This window comes from Ahaetulla prasina, chromosome 1 (assembly GCF_028640845.1).
Source record: "Ahaetulla prasina isolate Xishuangbanna chromosome 1, ASM2864084v1, whole genome shotgun sequence".
Lineage (NCBI taxonomy): Eukaryota > Metazoa > Chordata > Lepidosauria > Squamata > Colubridae > Ahaetulla > Ahaetulla prasina.
In genome coordinates this window covers 360,116,694-360,136,710 of record NC_080539.1, presented here as the reverse complement: position 1 = coordinate 360,136,710, position 20,017 = coordinate 360,116,694, and the positions used below count along the sequence as shown (strand labels likewise).

Here is a 20,017-nt window from a genome sequence, read left to right as displayed (position 1 = left end):
CCTGGGTTATGTCGTTTAGTTCACAATTGATCTGGTTGTGAGTTTTCTACTATTTGTAATAAGACGTAACTTATCCAGGAGCTGTGTCCCTGTAATCTCTGCTTGCTAAGCTTTCAAATTCAGATAACGGTGCTGCTAGCTGTAAAATTGAAATAGTTTTATAGCATAGTTATTTGGTTATTCTTTGATTCTGTTATATGCTACATTGATCGGTATCAGCTTGGACGAAATCTGTGTTGGCCTAACCATTGATACTAGAGCTGTTTGTTGCCTCGTTTTCCCTGCCCCCAGTCAATTGCCATTCTCAAGTTGGATTCTCGAGTTGGACCCCAGGCTTTGACTCTAGGAATGCTACTGTTTGCAGTGCAATCCTGTGCAAATTACATCCACGTTGGTGTGTTTAGGATTTCGGGATTGCTCATTGAATAGCTGCACACGCAGGCAAATAAAAACATAGCCACCCATCAGATCACACAGCGAAGTCTAGACAGTGCTCGGTCATAGAGTCCCAGGTCTGTCTTTGTCCTTGTTTTTAAATGCCACTTTGTTGAGGAACAGCTTTGAATCTGAGGAGCCCTGCCGTTAAAACAAACAGTTGCTATTGCAGGAGCTTCATGTTGTGGTTAACTGGTGGTGTGCAATACATTTGACGTTCGAAATGTTTCATGCTCGAACCGTTCCTCCCTCACGTTAGGAATAGTTATTTCGGCCTGATCAAATTTCACTGTTGTTCCAAACGTTCTGATTTCTGATTTTAAAATAAGACCTGGAGCACTTTTGCTAAGATAGGAACAACCTTTTTTTAAAAAAAAAAAATCTGTAAGATTGAAACATTTCTGGGATGCCTGACCCCTTCCAATATGATCATAACAGACTGTTTTAAATCCAGAATAGAGTGTTTCAGGTTCAAAGCATTTCAAGTATGGAACATTTTACGTACCCTAAGCTATCAATGTTTACACACGAGCCTGCAATAATGCTCTAGATCTATCTTCTCTGGCACCAGGTTTTCTCCTTCCTGCCAGTTTGGCTTTGTCTGAATTTTGGGGGAAAAAAGGTTACCATAGATTGTACGTTTGGGACAAGAAATAATCCTCCTGTCTATTTTGCAAGCCCTAAGTTTGCAAAATGCTAACTTGCTTGAGTTGTAATGTGCAATTTTGCTAACCTGCTTCTGCATTTCTTTTGCTGTGCAACCAAAATGATTTCAAAACACATCGAAGAGTTTAATCCTCTAGAATTATTGCTTTCTGTCTTGCCAATTCCTAGGGGCCAGTTTTAGGCTTCCTTTGTGGAGTATGTATGCATGGTTAGACCTGAATGAGAAAGACGATGTAAGCAACACGTAGTTCAAAAGTGCACCAGCTCATAACCAAATAATCTGATAAAAAGTGAAAAAAAACAAAAACCCTCCCTTTTTCCCATTTAGAAATGCTTTCTTTTCTGGAATCCTTAATCTTATCACGGATGATGACTCAACTTGTAAACTTGAACCAGAATTGTGGATGAGCTGTAAATAATATATTGCCATTTCTGCAAATTCATTGTAAGTCTTAAATCAGGGATGAGGAACTCGTAAGCCCTCCGGTTCTTGCCAACGTTTAACATCCACATTCTGCATAGCTAATATAGTGAAGGATGCTGTGAGTTTCTTTACGGTATGTCTGATTGGCCAGAGGCTCTCCCAAGGCTGCTTAGCACAAACCTTCCTCCACATCAAGTTTCTTACGTAATTGTTAATAGACTTTCCAACTTAAATTTTAAGGTGTTTTTTTTTCTGAAAGTCCACATAGATTTTTTGGTTGCTGAGTATCAATCATTGATCGTGTTTTGTCTTCGAGTATGAGTGTTTTCTATGTGAGACAAGCAGCATATCAGTTGAATAAATAAATATATATGTATGAGTTATTTTAAAATTTAAAGCTTACTTTCAACCAGGGATACATATAAATTTGCTTCTATTATTATGATGTATTTATTAAGTATATGTTGGGGGCTCTTAGGTGAGAGAGGTAAAGGTAAAGGTTTCACCGATGCAGTCATGCCCGACTCTAGGGAGCGCACTCATCTCAGTCTCTTAGCTAAGGGAGCCAGTATATGTCGGAAGAGGCTTCCATGGTCTTGTGGCCAGCATGACTATATGCCCAGGCCACAGAACATTATTACTTCCCACCGAACTGGTACTTATTTGTCTACTCACATTTACATGCTTTCGAGCTGCTAGCTGAGGCAAGGAACGGGGAGTTCAGTCCATTGCAGGGCACTTGGGTCTTGAACCCAAGCTGCTCTTTAACCACTGAGAATTGTGCCTCCCTCTTACATGATATAAGCAATAAGAAATGCCAGTTTTCAGAAGCAGATTACTTCAGAATTCCAGGAGAAACAGAAAAGTGGGATCTGGATCCAGTAGAACTGTGTTCTGAACTAATAAAATAGCTTTGCTAACCTAACGCCTAGGAGACGCTTGGGACTGCAACTTTATAGACTAAGTGGGCACACGCATTGATATACAAGTAGTCCTTGCTTGATGACTGATCACTTAGCGACCACTCAAAGTTACAGTGTATCTCTCCAGAGCTACTTACAACTCACTTTCAAAGTTCCAGCAGCTGTACCCACATACACATGCGTGCAGTCACGTGTTCCATTCAGGGCACTTTGCAACTGGCCATTTGCAGCATCCCATGGTCATGTGACCAATTTTCAGCATTTTTGGCCGGCTTTCACTATTTACTTCCAATTTCTAGCAAGAAGTACTCATTGGGGAAAACGAACTTGCTTAACCCCCATGGATTTGCTTAACCATCACCTCCAAAAAAGATTGTAAAAAACGCTGGGTGGTCCCCATTTAACAACCTCCATGACTTATGGTTATAATTCTGGGCTCAATTACAGTTATAAGTCAATTACTACCTCTGGGTGTATGTATGTAGATCAGATGCAAAGCCTGACAGCAAATTGGAGAGAGGGATTGCATGGATTGTGACAAAACCCAATCCTGGATCGTCCAATATTTTAATCAATGATGTAGATGAAGTGCTGGAAGGAATATTTGTTTGAATTTTCAGATAACAAACATTTGATGGGATAGCTAAAATCCTAGTGAATAGAAATACTATCCCAGACTATCTTGATAAATTACAAACAGCCTGAATATAATAGAATGAGATTTAAGGAATTTACCGATTACTTGTTTAGGAAACAAAAATTGAATGGGGAATAGCAATAGCACTTAGACTTATATACCGCTTCATAGTGCTTTTGCAGCCCTCTCTAAGCGGTTTACAGAGTCGGCATATTGCCTCCAACAACAATCTGGGTCCTCATTTTACCCACCTCGGAAGGATGGAAGGCTGAGTCAACCTTGAGTAGGTGAGATTTGAACTGCCAAACTGCAGCTAGCAGTCAGCTGAAGTAGCCTGCAGTACTGCACTCTAACCACTGCGCCACCTCGGCTCTATATTTGAGTTGGTAATACTGCTTATGGGGGGAAAACCTGGAGCAGTATTTCATTGCAAATAGAGTGTAAGCCAGCTACTGCTGCTTAAAAGAAGGCAAACAGATTTTTACTTGCCTCAGAATATTATGCTAATTCAGCTGTTGAAGCTGTTAAGTTTAGGCAGATTGCAACTAGCTGAGTTGATGTATTTGAGATCCAAAAATCTTAGCAGGTAGAAGATAGGCGGGTATACCCTGAGAATGAATCTTGTATCCTTGACCATATGCTCAGTCCAAAATGTATGATCAGTGCCAGAGTCAAGTTGAGAAGTCTTTTCTCCTAAAAATCCGTTCCTGTTTGTTCCTCCAAGTTTTCTGTTTCAAAATAATTGTTATGATGCCAGGACTGTGAAGTTTTTATTGCTGTTAGATTGCTGGAATTAGAAAGTTTTGCTGATCTACTGCAGATTGCTTAGACTCTGTTCAAGGGTTACAGATAGATTCTATTTAAAAATCAAAACAAACCTTTGAATACTAGCTGTTAGCATACAGCTATTGACTTTGTGGCTTACCAAAGGCATTTCACTGGTTATTAGTAACACATTTCCTTCGCTCTGTTTTATTAGGACAGCGCTTGTTAAAAACTGTAAAGAATAGATTCTCCTTATTTAAAAATCACATGTCTTTATGGTACTTTATATCAGTTATGAAAAAAGGATGAAGAAGGCTGCCATTTTCTTGCCCTGTTGACTTAATTCCCTGCTCATGAATGAAGCATTCAGTGCAAGGAAGTCTACATATGCTCGGCACTCCTGCATGTGTAAGCAGTTACCTTTTGGTGCAGGGGTCTCCAACCTTGGCAACTTTAAGCCTGGAAGACTTCAACTCCCAGAGCAAAGCTGGCTGGGGAATTCTGGGAGTTGAAGTCCTCCAGGCTTAAAGTTGCCAAGGTTGGAGACCCCTGTTTTGGTGAGTTTCTCTAGATTGGCCCAGCTGATCTGTTCCCATTCTTAAATTAAGATTATCCAGATATCCTACAAGAGCTGTCAGCTATTCCTATTTGCATGTAGTGGAAAATGCTGCATCTTGGCTAATTATCACTTCAGCAGTGTGATTGCTGTCGGCTGATGAGCAACCAGGGTGCCTATTAGTATGCTCTTGTCCTGCCATCTGACCTCACGTCTTCTCTCCTCTGGGTCCTTTCTCTGGCACGCCCAGAGAAGCCTGTTGGATATTTTGAATCTCTCTTGTTCCCCCAAAGAACCAAACAGTTTATTAATGCATGGAGGAAAAATCTGTGCCTTCACAGGCTGTAATATCTCTGCAAACGGCTTCTCCTTCCCTCCTGTCATGGCTCTGCCTTATCATTCTTCATTAGCTGCATCTTGGCAGGGTCTGAGGAGGGGAAAAAAGACGGAGAATTCTACCGTGTTTCCCCGAAAATAAGACCAGGTCTTATATTAATTTTTGCTTCAAAAGACACATTAGGGCTTATTTTTTGGTTAGATCTTATTTGGGGGGGGAATAATGGTACTAAATGCATCCATCTAGCTGACAATTTTAACTGGGGCTTATTTTATGGGTAGGGGTTATATTACGAGCATCCTGAAAAATCATGCTAGGTCTTATTTTCCTGTTGGATCTTATTTTTGGGGAAACAGGGTATCTGTTTATTATTTAATGTATGATGAGAACATGGCAGAAGAGAAGTAAACGTATGTACACAATCCACATAATTATGTATAAACTTCTATGGGGGTATAGAAGAACCCTGGTGGCGCAGTGGTTAGCGTGCAGTCCTGCAGGCTAACTCACTGTTCACTCCAGAGGTTTGATTCTGAGTGGCTCAGAATTGGCTCAGCCTTTCATCCTTCCGAGGTCAGTAAAATGAGGACCCAGATTGTTGGGGGTGACATGCTGATTCTGTACACCGCTTAGCGCTGGAAAGCACTGTGAAGCGGCATATCAGTCTGCTATTGCTATAGCAGTGACCTCATACCTGGATGTCCAATTTAGATATCTGTTCATCCATGCGCCTTTTTATATCTCACGTACTTCTTTGGATTCAAAGCAGGTTACAACTGAACAAATGAAGATTGTGCAGAAATGAGCAGATTAACTTTGATGATTAAAGACAGAGAGGATTCAGAATATTTTAAGATATGGGATAAATTTTACCATTGGTTAGAAGAAAAGTATAGATAAGCAATGGATAATTACGTAAGAAAATGATAATAATGTATTTGGTGGAAAAATGGTAATAATTTAAATTGAAGGGAAGAAAGAAGAAACAGTAAAATGATAGAGCCAGGAAGAAAACACCGAGACGTCACACGGAAGAAATTGCTGATGTTTTAAATGTATGTTTGTCTATAAAAAACTTTTTTAAAAACAACAACAACTGAAACATACATTTAGCAAATCTGTACAAGGTAATAGAAAAACTGCAAACTTTCTTCCTGAAAGTCAGGAGCTCCAAGACATTTTGTATTTTGGAAAGCAAAGCATGGGGGCAGCCACTCCATTCATTTCATACTGCGTGGAAATCCTCAGCAGATCCTTCTTGCAAGAATGGCCGAGACAGATTCTTGTCAGGAGAGATAGTCTTGTAAGTAATGAAAGATTACTGGATCGTGTATCCTCAAAGGCATTAAGCAGCATTCTAAATTAGACCAGGAAACAAATTGGAAAACAGTCAGTGTGATTCCTGTATCGCATCAGCAGTCCATATCTAAATCTGCTTCCCCAGTTAGCAGATGGCCTGCTGCCCTTTGGACACTTGAAGCTACAAGTTGTCTTCAAACAGAGCTTCGTATAAAGTGCACTGGAGGAAGAGGTCCCTAATCTGAAAGTTACCAGGCAACAGGGAAAAAAATGCTTGAGCATTTATATACGATTGCTAATATACAGTGATAGGAGGTGCAGTGTTATTTCTATCCCATGTTCCTGGTGGTGTGGTGAAGGCCTTATGTGCTCCAGGTGTTCTCCTGGGGGACGTCAGCAAATGGAACAGGGCAGGCTGGACATTTGTCGATGGATATATTTCAACTGGCTTCTAGATTTCAATTTAGAAGAGGTAACTAGCCTTTATTGTGCCGTGAAGGATGGACACAGACGGTTCTGTGATTTCTTCCTCTGGCAGAGAAGCCTCTTGACTGATGGATTTTTTCCCCCTGCAATTATGGGAATAGTCACTATTATCTTGCAAGGACAGAACACTTGATGACTTAAGCCGCTATTCCTAGCAAGCCTGCCAGCTCCTTTCTTTTGCTGCGCTACAGCAGCATCTCAAGGGGGACCCATGAGCCTGCATAACCTGAGGAGCTCCTAATGAAGCCAGAGACTCTTGGCTCCCTTGAGGCTTGCTTAGCTGCTGGTAGATAGCAGGTCTGCTGTAGGTGGTGCTACATCGTGAATTTGATACTCCTTTCTGGTCTTAGTTTTAAAGTAACCTCAAAAACACAGGTAGTCCTTGACTTAACGACTTGAGCCCAAAACTTCTGTTAGGGCCGTGGTGTGGCTCAGGCTGTAAGATAGCCTGTTATTAAAACACAGCAGCTTGCAATTACTGCAGGCTCGAATCCCACCAGGCCCAAGGTTGACTCAGCCTTCCATCCTTTATAAGGTAGGTAAAATGAGGACCCAGATTGTTGGGGGGGCAATAAGTTGACTTTGTAAATATACAAATAGAATGAGACTATTGCCTTACACAATGTAAGCCGCCCTGAGTCTTCGGAGAAGGGCGGGATATAAATGTAAATAATAATAATAATAAATAAATAATAATAATAATTAAGCGAGACAATAGCTAAAGTCAGCTTTGTCCCATTTTGCAGCCTTTCTTGCTAACAGTTGTTAAATGAATGACTGCAGTTCTTAAGTAAGTAACACGGTTGTTAAGTGAATCTGGCTTCCTCATTGACTTTGCTTGTCAGGAGGTTGCAAAAGGGGACCACATGATCCCGGGGCACTGAAATCATTATAAATATGAACCAGTTGCCAAGCATCCGAATTTTAATCACACGACCATTGGGATGCTGTAGTGGTCATATAAATGTGAAAAATAGTCATGAGTCACTTTTTCAGTGCTGTTGTAACTTTGAATGGTCACTAAATGAATGGTTGTAGGTCAAGGACTACCTGTACTTTTGCCAAAGTTGCTAGTCAAGATTTTATTTTTACATAACTTTTTTTCTGATCTTTCTGCCTAATATCCCAGAACTGCTTCTTATTCAAATAGGGATAGGGAGAAGCTGGATGTAGGAAGAAAAAAATCCCTGGTCCTTGAAGGCTGAGTAGACCATAGAATAACAGAGTTGGAAGGGACCTTGGAGGTCTTCTAGTCCAGCCCCCTGCTTAGGCAGGATACCCTACACTACTTCGGACAAATGATTGTCTAATCTCTTCTTAAAAGCTCTGAGTGTTGGAACTTTTACAACTTCTAGAGGCAAGTTGTTCCATTGATTAATTGTTCTGTGAGGAAATTTCTCCTTTCTAGGTTGCTCCTCTCCTGGATTAGTTTCCATCCATTGCTTCTTGAGTAGAGTATTAGAGACACATCAAGGCTACAACTTTGGAAGCCTTTCCTTGCAGCCTTCCTAATATTATTGTGACTTGGCACTGACAGTAGTTGCAGATCCCCACTTATCCAAGTTGAGCTAGTATAGACAAGCTTGAAGGAGAAACAAAGACTTGTGTGGGATGTGTGCTGAAAACTGAAAATTAAGCATAATTTTAGTTTGGTTCTATTTAATAAGAGCAAATGTATAGTTTTTAGTTATCAAAATATATACACGTGTGCTCATCTGATTAGAGAGAAACCTTCAACTTACGAATAAAGCATAAATAAAACGATAAAATCTATTCCTAAAACTAAGGGTAAAACTGCTAAAAACTCTTAAATAAACCTGAACCTGTTGAATGAGTTCATATGCTGCGTTAAAGAGGTTTGCTTTGTCAGCTCTGGAAACAACAGTTGTGGGGGGGAGAGAAGCATCTCTCCTCAGGGAGCAGGTTGGTGCAGAGGGAGGGATACTACTAAGAAAGTCAGACTCTGAGTTTCAGTCTTCCTGATTTGTGGAAGGAAGGTGCGTATACAGAGCATCCTTTCCCTGTTAGATCTTAAGGAGCAAAGCTAAGTGTTGAAAAGAATTAAATGGGGATGGCTGAGAATGATTTTTGGTGGCCGGTGGGGAGCAGGTTTATAGTGCAATGGGCAGCTTCTCTAATATAAATGTACCGTATTTTTTGGAGTATAAGACACACCTTCCCCCCCAAAAAAAGAGTGAAAAGCTGGGTGCGTCTTATACTCCGAAGGTTTCAGAGGCTGAAAGAAGCTTCAGAAAAGAAGCTCCCAAACAAAGCTTCAGAGGTTTTTTTTCTGAAGTTCTGTTTTGGAGGCTTTCAGAGGCAGAAAATAGTTTTTTCTGAAACAGAGTTTCAGAGGCAGAAAAAAAAACCAAGGCACAGAGCTCACAACCAAGGAACCTGTTGCTAAAATTCACCTCTGGGAACAGCTGATTGGAGGTATTCCGGGAAGCCAATCTACCTGCCAATCAGCTTTTTTCTTATTTTCCTCCCCAAAAACTAAGGTGCGTCTTATACACTGAAAAATACGGTAAGTCTAGTGAATCAGGGCAGTCACCATTTAGATCAGGGGTGTCAGACTCAATTTCATTGCGGGCCACATCAGGTTTGTGTTTGACCTCGGGGGGGGGGGGGTTGGTTGGCAGTGGGTGTGTGGCCAGCTCAACATCACTCATGCTGGGGGTGCCTGTGGTGACCTGAGTGCTCTGCGAGCGAAAAGAGGCTCCCAAGCTCCGTTTTCGCCTACAACTGCCTCTTGCAACCCTCTGCCAGTGAAAACAGAGCTCAGGAAGACCCCCCAGGGGCCCTCGCGAGCTCCTTTTTCACTGGCAGAGACAGCGCAGGCCAGTCCTTCACTGTTTCCAGGGCGGCCCTGTGGGCCAGAGCTAAGCACCCCACGGACTGCATCAGGCCCCCTTGAATTTGACACCCCTGATTTAGATCGTTGTTTTTCATCCTTGGCAGCCTGAAAATACGTGGACTTCAATTCCCAGAATTCCCTAGCCAGCCAGTCAGGTATTAACTGGAAAACACTGTGAAGAAAACGCCTCCCTTTCCTATTGCTTTATTTTGGCAGTTAATATTTCAGAATAAATCTCTTTGTACATGAAAGGTTCCATTTGGACTCTGCGGCTGATACATGAACCTGTAGCAATAACAAACAGAAGTCAGTTACATTTTTTTAAAAAAAATAGAAATTTTTAAAGCTCTTAAAATTGATAGAATGTGCCTGGTCTTTTTTTTTTTTTAATAGCTATCCAATCTATTATTCAGCCTGCTTTAGCTCAAAGGGTATAACATCACTGTTAATGCTTAGCAAGTCTTGTGACTCATCTATATTTTTCCCCTTTTGTATAGGATTCTGTGGGTTTGAAGCCATCAATCCAGTTTCAAGGAAGTCAAGGGGTAAGTTGAAGGATTGTGCTTGATGGTTAAAGTATCTATTGGATGTTTGAAAGCCCATTTGTATTTTTCTTTTAAAATCCATGTGACTTCCACCATACAAGTTAAAACTGTTAAAAGGTAACAAAAGAGCAACACTAGACAAATATATCTGCCCTATTTAAATAATATGCATTAATAAACAATTTAAACCACTGTTTCCCATTCTGGCAATCTTGTGATACATGGACTTCAACTCCAAAACCTCTCAGCAATGGCCATAATGACCGAAACTTCTGAAGTTGAAGTTGTCCACACATTGTAAAGCTACTTAGCTTGGGATATGTTCATTTAAATAATTATAAAACTTTTTTTTTAATAGCTATCCAATCTATTATTCAGCCTGCTTTAGCTCAAAGGGTATAACATCACTGTTAATGCTTAGCAAGTCTTGTGACTCATCTATATTTTTCCCCTTTTGTATAGGATTCTGTGGGTTTGAAGCCATCAATCCAGTTTCAAGGAAGTCAAGGGGTAAGTTGAAAGATTGTGCTTGATGGTTAAAGTATCTACTGGATGTTTGAAAGCCCATTTGTATTTTTCTTTTAAAATCCATGTGACTTCCACCACACAAGTTAAAACTGTTAAAAGGTAACAAAAGAGCAACACTAGACAAATATATCTGCCCTATTTAAATAATATGCATTAATAAACAATTTAAACCACTGTTTCCCATTCTGGCAATCTTGTGATACATGGACTTCAACTCCAAAACCTCTCAGCAATGGCCATAATGACTGAAACTTCTGAAGTTGAAGTTGTCCACACATTGTAAAGCTACTTAGCTTGGGATATGTTCATTTAAATAATTATAAAACTTTTTTTTTAATGTCGTAGTTCAAATATTAAAAGTTCCACTGGTTATAAATGTGTATCACAGTGAACCCTGCTCCTTCCCAGATTTGTTTAGAGTGGGCCCACCTCTAACCAGAAATAATACAGGGCTTGTGGCTGCTAAGTGACTTCAACAATTTAAATAGACAGTAAGTTAAATAGTTGCTGTAGCAGGCAAGCTGCCATGAAGCAGCCACTTAAGGTTTTTTTTTTTTAAGATTGTAAGAATCTCAAAATATGACATGACTTTGCATAGGTTTTCACAGTTAAACTGCTGAGTTTGGAGGCAATTAAATAACATGTGAAAGGGACTTTCCTTCGACCTATCTTCCTACCGTACTTACCTCCCTCTGCTTCAAATGTGAAGGCTGGGAGGTGACCAAAGAAGATTCTAATCTCTTACTTTGTGCATAGAAAAGTTGTAAACTCTTGAGTTTGCCCAGTAACCTGTGGTTTCCTACTGCCTCTTCCAGTCACGATGAAGCGTTCATTGTATCCGTGTAAACCTGGCAGCCTTTGAGACGGTTGAGGTATCCCCAACCCAGAAGAATTGTCAAAGATCCAAACTGGGTGATCGGCACTCCTCCTCCTTTGTGGCTCTCACTGATCATTCAGTATGACCACTTAGGAGCCAAGATGCAGTAATGGATACAGTTCATAGCCTGGTGCAGCTTTTCTTGGTAAACATCTTGCCAAACGTGGGAGGGATTCACATCCAGAGACCCAGAGACTGTCAAAATTGCTGACTGCTATTTTAAGCTTATCTGCTTTAAATTCTGCAGTGCTACAAGTTAAAATGAAACTGTGTGGTCCGGATAACAGTAGTAAATGGAGGAAGCGGAGGAGGGGGGACCTCTGCGAACCTGACTAGACACTTAACCATGGATATAAACCCCAAGCTGCAGAGCTTTTGAATTGGAAGAACTCACCTGTAATGGCAGCCTGAGGTGAATGAGACGGGAGTTAATTTGGCTTTCCTAAAAGGAGAAACTGCTGGGTGGCAGGCTAAACAGAGAGCTCTGCCAAGTGGGGCTCAGAAGAGTGAGTGCAGGCGTATGACCCCAGTTTGCCTCTCTTTCTGTCAGCAGTTAAATGAATTGTACTTCCCTGAGAAGGGGGCAGAAGGAGGCCAGAAGGGAATCAAAGAAACGAAATGGGTTTGGTTGAAGCGGCTCGGGATGATCTGATTGTGCGGATTGGGAAGATGGAAAAACAACCCTGCAAAAGGCAGCCTTCTATTAGCCATAGAGGGAGCACACCTTGATTAATACGGTGTTGCTCTGCGCAACTTGAAGGACTGCTCCTTCTGCTAGTTCCTTCATGAGGACGAGAGTCATTGGGAAGCGTCATCCATCCTTTCAGCCTATGTGTTGTGCTTTAAAAACATTAACAATTTTAAAAGAGGCCTAAAAGAAGAAGAATAGGGCCTCGGTGACACTCTTGGAAAGGTTTATATATCCGTCTTTATCATTGCGGAATTCATTGGGCAGGTTTGTGGAGCATCTGATTGTTCCCATGGATGATGAAAACGTTTTTAAACTAAAACTCCTCGGTTAGAGATAGTCTACCTTATTAATCCGACTTTGAGGACAGACAGGTGTTTGATGTTCTACTCTGCAGTTTTTGACCTTCCAGGCTCGTAGTTACTAGCTGTTGCAAGAGGTAGCATAATGGACCTTGGTCTGATCCAACAGATCATAGTGACAGCTTGCCAGCTTGGCTCTAAATATGTTTTCTTTGTTACTGTTTTTGGGTTCAAGTGGAGCTGGCAAGAGATAAACTTCGTCACCTTGGTTATGGGAAGTTTGAGGGATAACAGTACCTATCATAATTACTAGGCCGCTGTTCATCACCCCGCCCATTTACAGCCTTGTTGATTCCGGGTAAGAATGTATAGATCGGGTGTCAGCAACCTGCGGCTCTGGAGCCAGATGCAGCTCTTTGGGCCCTCTGCTGTGGCTCCCTGTTGGGTGATCCCACCACTGGCTGGGCCCGTCCCTCCCCCTCCCCTCCCAGTCACTCCTCACCTGGCCTGAGAAGGCGACAACGGGGGATGGAGAAGCGGCCAGGGCAGAGACAGAGAGATACAGAGAGTGGAGTGGGGGAGAGATGTCAAAAGGGTTTTGTGGTTCCCGGTGTTTTTTAACAACTGGTTCTCTGCCCTAATGACCAGCTGGGTAGGCGTGGCTAGAGGGGTCATGTGACTGGTGGAAGTGAGTGATGTCGAGTTGGCCATGCCCACCCAGGTTTTGTGGCTCCCGGTGGTTTTTTTTTTTCAGTGGTGAATGGGTCCAAATGGCTCTTTGAGTGTTTTAAGTTTGCAGACTCCTGATTTAGGTTATGTCAGTGTAGGTGTACTCCAGTTGTGTCAGCCTCAACTCCCAAAATTCCCCAGCCACTGTGGTTATTTTTCGGGGTTTTGGAAGCTGAAGTCTGCATAGCTTAGGGTGTCCTTCAGGTGTCAATCTTCCAAGCTTTTGAAAGGTCCAGACGGTTGGTTTTTTTAAGCCAGTTCTACTACAGCTGGCTTTTCTCAATGCCTCCTTCCCTCAGGGCAGGGGTCTCCAACCTTGGTAACATGGCTGAGGAATTCTGGGAGTTGAAGTCCACAAGTGTTAGAAGTTGCCAAGGTTGGAGACCTCTAACTTTAGTGCCTTTCCCAGACTTCATGAATAGACAATTGAAAGGTGAAGATTCACAAATGAACAGGGCTGCAACTGAACTCGAATGCTAAATAGAGAAATGCCTTTGTGAGTCTTTGTTTTTTTAGATGAAGCCTGCTTGAAAATTCTTTAGTTTATAGAAATCTATCTACTCCAGCACAGGGGTCTCCAACCTTGGCAACTTTAAGACTTGTGGACTTCAACTCCCAGAGTTCCTCAGCTAGCTTTGCTGCCTGAGGAACTCTAGGAATTGAAGTCCATGAGTCTTAAAGTTGCCAAGGTTGGAGACCCCTGCCCTAGCACTCCAGATGGGAGAAGTTGAGAGAGTACATAAGGCCAATCTAAGAGTTCAGGAAAGTAACAAATGGAATTGTGGGAGGTAGTGGATTTTGGGGGGCCTCAGCTTGAGTTAAAAGTCTTAGATAAATGTCATAGAAGAAATTTCTTTCATTACTTCTGAAAATCTTCTCAGTTTTCAGGTATTAGTTTCCAACAGAAAAGAAACAAAAAAAAGGCCGTTATTCTATTCTTGGGAATACTTGGCCGAAACTAAACATCTTCTCATTTTGGTGGTGTTATCTTTGTTTCCAACAATTGCTTGCAGGGAGCAAAACCAGCAGCTGCAGCTCTTCTATTTTTAAGGGCAGGTGGTGTCCAGAGGAATAAACAGCAGCAGCCTCAGTCTGCCATCAGAGAGTTTGCTGCATCTGCAGAGAGGCCCAGAGGCCCTCGAGCGTCTGGCATAAATAATAATTCCCAGGGACCGGTGGCAAAGATGCGGCTAGTCCTGAAACAGGCTTGCCTGTAACAGAAATGTTAATTGGGGGAACTGAAAATCACGCCGGGTGACCCTTTCTGCGCTTCACTGCATTTCCTTAGAGGACCTGTGGCTTTCGATCTGTCAAAGAAATTCTGCAAAAGCACCAAAGCGCTAGTAGGTACGGGTGGCAGCCGAAGAGACGCTTCCGGAACACTGGGGGAGCTTTTGCTCATAATCATACTTAGAACCAAAAAATGTAGATTTTTTTTCAGGCAGAAAGCTGTTTCCTGACAGGCTTTTCCCCCCCCTTCCATCATGGTCTTGGTGGGGGGGCTTTTTATTGATTTGCTTTAAATGCTTTACTTATTTTTCATGAGGGAACATGTAATGTTGGTGTGGTTATCGGGGATGTGTGTGTGCAATTTATGACACCTGTGTCCATGATGTCACCCATCACACAAATAGCTCCAAGTCATCGCTTTGGTGTCACTGGGGCTTATAACAAACAGTCGTGAACATGTGTGTATATAATTTCTTTTTTCTCTCCTGCATGGATGCAAGAACATACATGCAACACATTGGATTTATTAGCATTCTGGAAGTTATTGTAGTGAGCCACTTCTAATCCCCCACTTCTTTATTTAGCAGTAAGTGCTTCTAGACTAGAGTTTTAGCCTCAATAAAACCCCAGGAGTTTTATTCTCTGCCATTGCCTTTGGTTAATTGCATGGTGGATCAGCTTTCCTTGCATTGATCTGGAGAAGCCACTTCTATGAATCTACCACAGACCAAAATAGGAACACAGAATAAGGATTTTGAAGGATTTAAGTTTTTGTAACTTCTCATCCCAAGAGATTCTTTTGCATAGTCTCCAGTTGTTTCATTGTCACTTTTCTCTTTAAGAGAAGCTCTCCTGGCCATCTGCTTTATTCTCCCTATTTCATCTCCTCTTTATTGATATTTTATTTGTTCTAGTATTACCATTTTCTTCTGATTATCCCTTTGTGTTATTTTTTAAATATAATTTTATCAAGATTTAAAAGATATTACAGCTGGCAGTTGTTTAAAAATAGATGTTACTTTTTAATATGTTATACTTATATAAACAAAGTGATATCACCTTTAAAGCGCTCCATGGCACAGGACCGGGTTACTTATGGGACCGCCTACTGCCACCTATAGCCTCCCATCGGCCTGTGCGCTCCCATAGGGTGCCGTCAGTCAAACAATGCTGACTGGCGGCCCCCAAGGGGAGGGCCTTCTCTGTGGGGGCTCCAGCCCTATGGAATGAGTTGCCTCCGGGGTTGCGTCAACTCCCCGACTTCCGGTCCTTTAAACGCGAGCTCAAGACTTTCTTATTCCATCGTACGGGGCTAGCTTGAGGAAATTTTAAGTGGGGGTTTTAGGATTGTTTTACTTTAGTTTTAATTTTAATTGGCCATTTTATAATCAGTTTTTTAATATGCTTTTTAATTTTGTCTATGTGCTTGTTTTTTACTTGGCTGTGCACCGCCCGGAGTCCTTCGGGAGAAGGGTGGTATAAAAATCTAATAATAAATAAAATAAATAAATAAATAAATAACAATTACTGTTGTATAAGAATTACAGATATTTTTAAAGTAAATGAATAGAATAGAATAGAATAGAATAGAATAGAATAGAATAGAATAGAATAGAATAGAATAGAATAGAATTTTATTGGCCAAGTGTGATTGGACACACAAGGAATTTGTCTTGGTGCATATGCTCTCAGTGTAAAAGAAAAGAAAAGAAAAGATACGTTCACCAAGCTACAACATTTACAACACAATTGATGGTCAATATATCAAAATAAATCATAAGGATTGCCAGCAACAAGTTATAGTCATACAGTCATAAGTGGAAAGAGATTGGTGATGGGAACTATGAAACGATTAATAGTAGTGCAGATTCAGTAAATAGTCTGACAGTGTTGAGGGAATTATTTGTTTAGCAGAGTGATGGCCTTCGGGAAAAAACTGTTCTTGTGTCTAGTTGTTCTGGTGTGCAGTGCTCTATAGCGTCGTTTTGAGGGTAGGAGTTGAAACAGTTTATGTCCAGGATGCGAGGGATCTGCAAATATTTTCACGGCCCTCTTCTTGATTTGTGCAGTATACAGGTCCTCGATGGAAGGCAGGTTGGTAGCAATTATTAAATTATACCAATAATTAAAAATAAAACCTTACAAATAATCCTTGGCTTACAACAATTCATTTAGTGACCATTGAAAGTTCCAGTGGCACTGAAAAAAGTGACTTATGACTTACAGCCTTTGCAGCATCCCCGTGGTTACGTGATCTAAGTTCGGGTGGTTGGCAACTGGTTCATATGTATGACGGTTGCAGCGTCCTGGGATCATGTGATCCCCTCGTGCAACCTTCTGACATGCAAAGTCAACGGGGAAGCCGGATTCACTTAACAAAATTGTGGCCAAGAAGGTCATAAAATGGGGCGAAATCCACTTAGCCAAATGTCTCAGTTAATGACAGAAATTTTGGTCTCACTTGTGATCCTAAATCGAGGAATACCTGTATAGTGGGGGGGGGGCAACAACCTGGGAGGAAAAATGGGGTGAGGAGACAGAAGAAACAAGCAAGAAAAACATTTTAAAAGTAAAGAGCAATGAGCAAAACCAAAACTAGAAGGAAACATACATACAAAAAAGAAATAGAAATTGTCTATTTTCCCCCCCTATACCCAAGGCTCTGAAATTTGGAGTATTAATTTAGCCGATTGGATATCTCACCCGGAATAAACCACCTTCTCATTTCTTAGGTCCTTCAAGAAGGCTGCATCTCTTTCTGGGTAGACGCACCGGATTTTCCTTCTCTCCCCATTAACGCCGATCTTTTGATTGAATTAGACCTCATAATTGGCTGTGCTTTCTTTCATTGGAATTCAGACCTGTTTTATCTTTCTTGCTGGGACAGATATTTACATTTCCTATTCTTCTAAAACAGCACATCTCAATACCGAGACCAGACTGCCCAACAGGAGTTCGGACATTTTCCTTTTATCTCTCTAATATTGGCAAGGACAGCCCTCAGGGGAGTTTTGATTGCATCCAGCAGTATGTGTCCAGGTGAGGAAATGCTCTGTGTTTGCAGGAGCTGCTTCCTGACGTAGACGTGCCTGTGCGCTCTCTCCCCTGCAAAGCCTGATCCACCTCTTTTAAAAGAGTGTGGTGTCCATCGTGCATGACCTGGTACCAAGCAGGCCCCTGGAACAAAGGGCTTAGTGAACTAGAGAATAATACAGGTTGGCAACCCAGAAGGCAACAGAGGCTGGGGTCAAAACAATTTACGTTCAGTGGGATATATAATGAGAGAGAGAGAGAGAGAGAGATTGTGACAAAGGCTTAATTTCTGACTCCCCCCCCCCTTTTTTTTTTTTTAAAACTACAGCAATGGGAACATTCAGCTGGATTGCCTTGGCAGCATCCAGGACAAAATCACTGTCTGCGCCACCGATGAATCCTACCAGAAGGCAAAGCAGAGCATGGCCCTGGTGGAAGAGGAGACACGGAGCCGGGGCGCCATTGTCATCAAGCCTGGAGGGCGCTACGTCGGTAAGTCTGGGGCTTCCGTGCTTTGCACATGTGAATTCAACACCCACCTGGAAAGTGAAAGAGTGAAAGAGTTGCATATATAGCTATTAGCCGTCAGTGGCATTGTAGATTTCAGACGTTTCCTAAACAAGTGGAAAATTACATTTGCAGAATCCTTGGTGTTTGTGATTGTTTAGAGCAGTGTTTTTCAAACTTGGCAACTTCAAGATGCGTGGACTTCGATTCTCCAGCCAGCTAGAAATCAGGGAGTTGAAGTCCACGCATCTTAAAAGTTGCGGGGCTTGAAAAACACTGATTTAGAGGCATCCAGCACTGTGGATCCTTTCGTTTTTCTAAAAACAGGAGGGGAGAGTAGCAAATAGCAGAGACACAAACAGCTTAATCAGCCTTTCTCCCTACCAGGACCTTCTCCACCATGATGGCCATGCTGACTGGAGAACGTCGGCATTAGTCTACACAGTTGGAGGGCATCCAGATTGGTAGGAGGTTGGCCGAGTGGACCGCTTTTTGCCCACCACTATTCCACTCTTCCGTTCATCAAAACCAAGAGTCAGAGTCATGCACAGCTTCCCATTCATCACCTAGAGCAGGGGTGTCAAACTTGCGGCCCGGATGCGTCATACGCTGGCCATGCCCATGCCCGGTTTAGCAAAAGGGGGGGAGTCACGATACTTCACGTGACGCCATGAGTTTGACATCCCAGACCTAGAGCATTTCCAAGAAAAGTCTCTCAATATAATATTTTGAGAACCACCTGATCAGATAGATTAGCCCCAGAGTGGCTAGAGGGCAGCATCCCAGCGTTTGCTGCCCTTCACACATTCACTAGATCGGGGGTGTCAAACTTGATTTCATTGAGGGCTGCATCAGGGTTGTGTTTGATCTTGGGGAGCGGGGGCGGGCGGGTGGGTGTGGCCAGCTCGATGTCACTCATGTTGGGGGCGCCTGTGGTGGCCCGAACACTCTGCCAGCAGAAACAGGCTCCTGAGCTCCATTTTTGCTGGCAGAAGCACAGTGGGCTGATCCTTTGCTGTTTCCAGGGCAGCCCTGCGGGCCAGATCTAAGTACCCCGCAGGCCAGATCTGGCCCTCAGGCCTTGAGTTTGACACCCCTGCACTAGATGTATCATCTCTGAACTTTGGTGCCTTCTTGTCTTCGGGCCAAGGAGAGAGGGATCTTCCCCAAATCATAACTTGGCCAGTATTTCCCCCCTCACCATCAGCAAATCTGAACTTAGAAGCCGGACGGGTTTATCGGCTGTGGTTGGCGAGATACCCTGACTCATCATTTTCTGAGTCAAGTTAGACATTTCAAGCAGACCAAAAGTCAAGCATTCAGGAAGGAAGTGTGGTCTGTTCTTCTGGGAAAAGCACAAGGGGTTTGCTGGAGCAATCTTTATCAGAGAAGCTTGAGGAGGAGGTTGACTTGCTGGTCTGTAGGAAACTTACATGTCTTAAATTAAATCATAAGTTTGGACTGGGAAAATATCTCCTCTCACGCGGGTCTGTCTGCCTTCCTGGATATGACTGCTGAACTGCCTGTGTTTCTCCTGACCTTTTTTTTTTTTAACTGTGTTAATTGAAGCTGGTCTCAGTGGGGCTTTTTTTTTTTTTATGATACATACATATATACACAGAGGCAAAAAGACTCCTTTTATTATAAAACTGTTAATATTCTTTTTACCCCCTTATCTGCTTTTTTGCCTTTCATATGGCTTTTATCCCATTGTCATATCTGGATCCCAATTGGGGTGTGAGGGAACTTCTTCTTTTTTTTAATGAAACATTTTCAAAGCCCATATGAAATCTTGAACGTGAATTAAAATATGGGGGAAATTTCTGTGAAGGTCAAGCACTTGAAATTCAGAACTGGGACAGCTGCCCCCAATTTGTGGCATGCAAAATAGGGCTAGCTTCTCTCCCTCTCCCTCCCTCCCTCCCTCCCTCTCCCTCCCACCTCTCTCTCCCTCTCTCTCTCCCTCCTTCCTTCCCTCCTCCCCATGATTAAGATGAGCAGCAAATGAGAAGAATACACATCTTTCTAGATAGCTGGTCCTAATAGCTTGTACTGATAATTTTGGAATGCTCAGAGAAATTCAGAGTTATACAAGAGGGCCAGTTTGATGTAGTGGCTAAGCCACCAGACTAGAAACCGTGGGTTTCTGTGAGTTCTAGTCTTATCTTAGGCGCAAAGTCAGGTGGGTAACCT

At 42.3% G+C, this 20,017-nt stretch overlaps 1 protein-coding gene across 2 annotated transcripts in view; it reads left to right on the top strand.

Annotated features, from left to right (window-relative positions):
- The window catches only part of ELL (elongation factor for RNA polymerase II), a 58,957-nt gene that overhangs the window by 17,864 nt on the left and 21,076 nt on the right, over window positions 1–20,017 (top strand). Inside the window, exons 2-4 of one of the 2 annotated variants that reach the window (XM_058163282.1) lie at window positions 10,393–10,440; window positions 17,202–17,323; window positions 17,646–17,809. In XM_058163282.1, the coding sequence (XP_058019265.1) occupies window positions 10,393–10,440; window positions 17,202–17,323; window positions 17,646–17,809 (334 nt within the window). Of the gene's footprint in view, window positions 1–9,882; window positions 9,931–10,392; window positions 10,441–17,201; window positions 17,324–17,645; window positions 17,810–20,017 lie in introns of both variants that reach the window. The other variant, XM_058163281.1, reaches the window with a different exon arrangement.